Below are 5,951 nucleotides of genomic sequence, written 5' to 3'. Positions count from 1 at the left end.
ATCTGCAAACGTTCCGGCTAATTAGAAAAAAAGGCAGATGAGGCTTGATTAGTTTGAATGCAAAGTGTAACTTGTGGTGCTGTGGGACTGGGGAATGTGCCGAGGTTTTATTTCTTCACCATCACGATACAAAGATAATTGTAATTGTGATCATTTGCATACGTTAATGAATTTGTGTGACGCTTCTTGATCAGACGTGGAAGAAATAATTGATGCCGTATCAGCAGCTACCATGACAAGTGGGACGTTTTGAAATAGCTAAGCGCATTAAGGTGTGAGTTTGATGGCTGCCATGCTCCCAGGCAAGGTGTGAAAGTGGAGCAGATCCTATCTTCTGCTTCCTACCGCAGCTATCACACTAAGATTAACTCCCAACCTCCGACGCTATGCTGAGACTATAAGTTTTTGCATGGCGTTAAAAAGGGACACAGAGTTAGAGCGAATTAGAAGCAGCTTAGGAAAAATAATTTTCAGGAGCCATGCAGAGAGCAGCGGGAAAAAAAAAAAAAGAGCTGCGATTGGAACAAACCAGTCTGTGTCGGAGCTTTAATTGGAACATGGTAAACAGTAAATACATCAGATTGTTTCAAATGCCCTGGATGTAGAGGGGGCCACTCCCCTTTAATTAGCCTGCTTTAAGATTAGGCTTTATTAGAGGCAGACAGCCACCGAGCCAGTCAGCCACGGGATATGCTCCAAGTTCAGCCTCCCAAGAGCTCCAGCAGCACAGATACAGGGCTCATGTTTAATTGCTTCTGTAAATGGTCAGAGCTCAAGCCCCCTAATTCCATTCCTCGGGGTAATCAGGCATGTTTTCACCATACAGGGCTAAAGAGAGCGAGAGAGAACAGTCACATCCACCATGCTAGGTACCATGCAATACAATGCCACTCTTATTCCGCTAAGGGGCTTCAAAATGACCTCAGCTCACTCCGTGACATGTTACAGAAAAATCATTTTAATAGGATTTTTGTTTTTAACTCCACAATTTGTTTTTCACACATTGAACCGGCATCTGATAAAGAAATAAAACTCTACAGAAGAAATGAAACAAAACCTTCACTGGATCATTTCAGTTCTTTGTGAAGGGTATCTGGAAAAAAAAAAAAAATAGTAGTAAGTATAGTAATTGTAATCATACAGTAACATTAGATTTCTGAGTTTTAAAAGTTTCTGGTGTAGGTTTTTTTTTTTTAAACTAGTTTCAAGGTTTCCTATGACTGAACATTTTCAGATACTCAGATTTTTGCCTGACTCCCATCAATTTTGTATTGAATCCTCAGTGTGTACGATCTCAGATTTACATACACAAGAGCGAGATCAAGAGTTCATTAAAAACACTGACGCTCAGGGGAAATAATGCCACATGGCACAAAGCAAAGCCTTTGACAGTCATTTTACAGCAGTCCATCAAGTGTTCATTCAAGCATCTTTTATTTCCTCTTCCAATTGGCGCAGGCTTTCATCCTCATTGTTTTCCTCCACAGCTTTCTCTAAATCCCGGAGAAGCCTTTTGCTAGTGCAGTCCACACATAATGTAAGTTGTTGATGATGCACAGACCACTCTGACATTGAACACAACATAAATGTGACTTTGTATGCGGAATAGAGAGTCTCTGATATGGTGACAAACGGGGATCCTGGTGAGAAATTGCGTCCTCCCCCGGGGAAAAGAAGCGGGGCAGTGACGAGACTCCACAACAATAACGACAGTAGCAGGAGGAGAATAGTGCACCGAAGAGAAGTGAAGCTCGGGGTGGGGAGGCGAGGGCAACACACAGCACTTCTGCCACTCAGCATACCTGCAGACAAGACGAGAGAGAGGTAAAAGGGATCAGTGTCACCGCCACAACAGACACTTTAGGTTCATCTTCATGGCCTTCTGGTTGGGGGACTACAAAGCCCCACAGCAGTTTTTTTGGTTTGTTTTTCGTGTTTCTGTTAGCTTTATAGACCACCCACATTAACACATGCAATCAAATCTATAATAGAACACCTATTTCAGGCTTCATTAATCTTAAAACAAAATACAAAATACAATATGACATATAATAAGCATTTGTTAGATTATAATTATGCAAAAGTTGTAAAGAGCATTGTAAAATCAGATTTTCTTTTCAGCTCGTCTATCATATTTCATTTTTCAGTGGTGGAAGAAGTTTTCAGATTTAAATGCAGTAATACCAAACTATATGGAAAAAGTGCCATTACAAGCTAAGTAAACAAGTATTTACAGCAAAAAGAACTCAAAGTATCAAAAGTGAAAGTGCTCATTATGCAGCAGAATAGTGCCTATCACTGTTATGTTATAATATATGTTATAATATTGGACTATATTTCCATAAGTATTTATATAAGTAACGTCTTAGTGGTGTAGCTGGTCATGATGGAGCTAGTTTTAAGCTTTAAACATAAAGGGCAGATTGTATTTTATAAGATGATGATATGGTGTTTGTGTAAAATATTAAATTTGTAGGAGTAGAAGTATAAAGTAAGCATAACACGGTACTCCAGTAGAGTAAAAGAACCTCAAAAATGCATTTACAGTACAGTAATGTACATTCCACCACTGCTATTTGCATGTACATTATCTTTTCTGTCGAGTGTTTTTCACCTATTCTTTCTATTGTTATTTTTCCAGACTCTTACAATAGCAGTTACAAAACGCTGTTGATTGCACTATGCACCTCTGATATTTTTTTTACCCACTTTGCTGCATCGTTTTCTTTATATTAACAACGTGGTCTGCTGTGGCAGCCATTTTCCCATATGTTGATTCCCTCTCTTGGGAATACATATTCAATTATTCACATTACAGCACAGTGATTTTTATGTAAGGAGAAAGGTATACTCTGCGGTAAATACAGATGGTTCTGTAGAGTCATGTCAACAACCCCTTTATTCACCTTCTGGTCTGTCAGCACAGTGTTGCTCTGAAGTGGAGGCAGGTGGCTGTTGAGCAAGACAGCGCCGGGTCTGTCGTGCTCACAGAAGATTGTACCGTTGATGTAATGGAAGCGATCGCCAGGCACCAGTCTGTTTCTACAGGTGGCACAGCTGAAAACACAGAGGAGAGGCCGGGGGGGGGGGGGGGGGTGGAGAAGACAAAGGGTCAGACATGGAAATAGATCCAGTTCAGGCCACTTTAGCACATTACTATATAATGAGCATAATATCAAGAGTTGAAATAAAATTGTGTGAGAAACTGAAATATAAATATGAATTAAAATATGAAACATTGTAGTCTAATCTCTTGTAAAAAAAAAAAATTAAAAATTAAAAGCTTTAAAAATTTTAAATTATGCATCAATCAAAGTTTTAAACTGAGTGCATGGGGTAAAAAAAGATGGAGGGCACAACTAATTTCTCTCCTTATACTGATGGGACACATCTCACTGTCTCTCAGCACCAAATCCCAGATGTTTCTGTCAAACAAGCAGCGGGAGACAAAGCGCAGTGATGTGAGAGCTGGGGATTTACCTTGAGGTGGTAAACATTTCCCTGCGCCCTCATCACCATTTCGTTGGCTGGGATCGACTGGCCGCAGGCGCTACACGCCCCGCTGTGCCCGAACAGTCTGCAAACACAAAAATCACAGATTGCTCAGTCTGTGCAACCTCCAAAATCTAAAACCAGTAGCTTCCTCCTCCTCCTCCTCCTCCTCCTCCTCTGCCACCTCCTCCTTCCTCTCACCTGATGTAGTCGCTCCGACACAGAATCATGCCCCCTTTGCTGTAGCAGGTGGTGCCAATGTCCCCCAGCTGGGCTTGGCAGCAAGAGCACTTGAGGCAACGAGTGTGCCAGTAGCGCTCCATGGAGAAGAGCAGGAAGCGATCGGCGATCTTCCCCCCGCATCCTGCACACGACCTGGGGGCCGGCGGTACACCCGACGCTTGGCTGTTCACCATGCTGATGTGGGCCCTCAAAGGCTCCTAGACACACAGAATAGAGGTTTGAGAACTGAGACAGGTAGAACGCCCAGACCCAGCTAATGATCGCCTTTTCACCATTTAAAGATGACAAATACTCTACTACTACTCTACTGTAAAACTGTGTGTAAACTGTACATATTTCTGTTTCTATTAGTTGATATTTACTTTGCAATAATTACAAGCAGAAGCTTGTAGTAAACCTTTTGTATTAACGACCGCGCACACACACACACACACACACACACACACACACACACACACACACACACACACACACACACACACACACACACACACACACACACACACACACACACACACACACACACACACACACACACACACGAGCCATTTCCACAGGACTTCTGCATGACTGCAACTGACTGTTAACATGGTCACTTTAAGAGCTGTAACAGGTTGACCTCACTAACATACTGATCAACACAAGAAAGAATAACTGATAATTTCAAGGATACTTCTCTGCACACTGTAAGCAGCACATCAAATGTAAAATATATTACAATTGTGTTCACTATATCATTATAATTTCAATATATCAAGAGTAATTATTACTTATTTTTAATTGTAGGCCGAGGGAACAGGATTTACAGGCATTACCATTACGTCAACGGTGTATTTTGATGTGCAGGGGGAAAAAGGGAAAGTCACCTAATGGGACTTTTGGAAGAGTGCCATTAATGAGAATACATGTAACGTGAATAGCCTACTAGAAGCATTATAAGCGTAAGTGTTTTTATCTGCATTTAATAGTTATAACTCTTTATAAAAAGGTAGCATATAATATCTAAATTATTTTTTTTTAGCTTTACGTGACATGCTGTTTACAACCACCGAGCTTAAAGGAAAGCTGTAAATGCGCGCGCAGAGAAAAGGAAAAGAGGAAAAACAAGAGACATGTTACCTTGCCGAGCAAAAGGTTTCCCTCCTGCGTTGAAGTTTGAGAAGGTGGAAAAATATTCACAAGAACCTCGACACGCGTACAGTTGAAGCACTTACACTTGACATGTTCTGGTCTCCATAGCTTTCCAGAAAAAAGGCAAAGCAACACAACATTAAGCCCGGGACGGACGGCACGGTGACGGTAATAGTTGAGCAAACTCTCACCGACATCAAGCTCCGAAGATTAATAACTAACGTTGCATGTAACCGTGAGGAGACATGACGCAGCTTCTCTTCCTGTCCTTTCTGTTATAGCTGTCCATCTATCAACATTCCTTCATCTGTTTCTAACGCTTTTGACAGCGACACTATTCATCAAATTGCGCAAGGGGCTATTTAAATTACCAGGAGGGGACGTAACCGACATGAAGGGAGCAGCAGCCAATAGGAGTGCAGGGGGCGTGACCGCAGTCAAAATGATTTATGAGTTTATAGTGGCTTATTAATATGCACATTCACATCTCTTAAGCTCCCCCAGAGGGGTGTGTGTGTGTGTGTGTTTGTGTGTGTGTTTGTGTGTGCGTGTGTGTGCGTGCGTGTGTTTATTTGTGTGCGCTATTGACAAGCTAAAAAAAAATATACATATATAGTTTACATGCTTGTAGTCCATACCTCCTTTTTGATACTTCAAATAACTTTGAGGAGGAAATGTTTTCAAAAAACATTTTCAAAACTATCCAACATTGCTTTATTAATCAGAAATGACATTTACTGCAAATACAATTAATGAAACAATTTGCTGACTTGTCTTACTCCAAATTATTATTTGTTTTAAGAAGTTGTGTTTACAATTTAGATACAAATTTCAGAAAGTGAAAACCTGAATTGACATGTTTCAGTAGCATAGAGTAAAAAGTTGTGGAATTTCCTCATTCACAGGTTCTGCTCATGTAAAGAAATAATTTGATAAGAAATGATACGCAGTAAAAGTATAATTTCAGTAAAAAATTTAAATTGAGACTTTATGGTTATCAAACACGCAACACATTCGTATAGGGCTCATGGAAATGGTGTGTGTCAATATCTTTCCATTCATCAATATTTTGATACTGTCATTAA

At 40.5% G+C, this 5,951-nt stretch overlaps 1 protein-coding gene across 1 annotated transcript; it reads right to left on the bottom strand.

The window, feature by feature from the left end:
* Positions 1-942: 942 nt before the first annotated feature.
* On the bottom strand, positions 943-5,232 carry si:dkey-90l8.3 (LIM domain transcription factor LMO4). The gene is made up of 6 exons (XM_028578502.1): positions 5,058-5,232; positions 4,855-4,974; positions 3,694-3,932; positions 3,481-3,577; positions 2,907-3,065; positions 943-1,802 (listed from the first exon to the last, which is right to left on the bottom strand). The coding sequence occupies exons 1-6, from the start codon at positions 5,061-5,063 to the stop codon at positions 1,794-1,796; spliced, it is 630 nt and encodes a 209-aa protein (XP_028434303.1). The 5' UTR covers positions 5,064-5,232; the 3' UTR covers positions 943-1,793.
* Positions 5,233-5,951: the final 719 nt, after the last annotated feature.

Source organism: Perca flavescens, chromosome 5 (assembly GCF_004354835.1).
Source record: "Perca flavescens isolate YP-PL-M2 chromosome 5, PFLA_1.0, whole genome shotgun sequence".
Taxonomy (NCBI): Eukaryota; Metazoa; Chordata; class Actinopteri; order Perciformes; family Percidae; genus Perca; species Perca flavescens.
This window is presented reverse-complemented; position numbering and strand designations above follow the sequence as displayed.

Coding starts and splice junctions, on each gene's coding strand:
- si:dkey-90l8.3 (XM_028578502.1), bottom strand. Junction 3,933..4,854: donor GAAACCTTTTGCTCGGCAAG/GTAACATGTCTC, acceptor CTGTGTGTCTAG/GAGCCTTTGAGGGCCCACAT. Junction 3,578..3,693: donor TGTCGGAGCGACTACATCAG/GTGAGAGGAAGG, acceptor TTGTGTTTGCAG/ACTGTTCGGGCACAGCGGGG.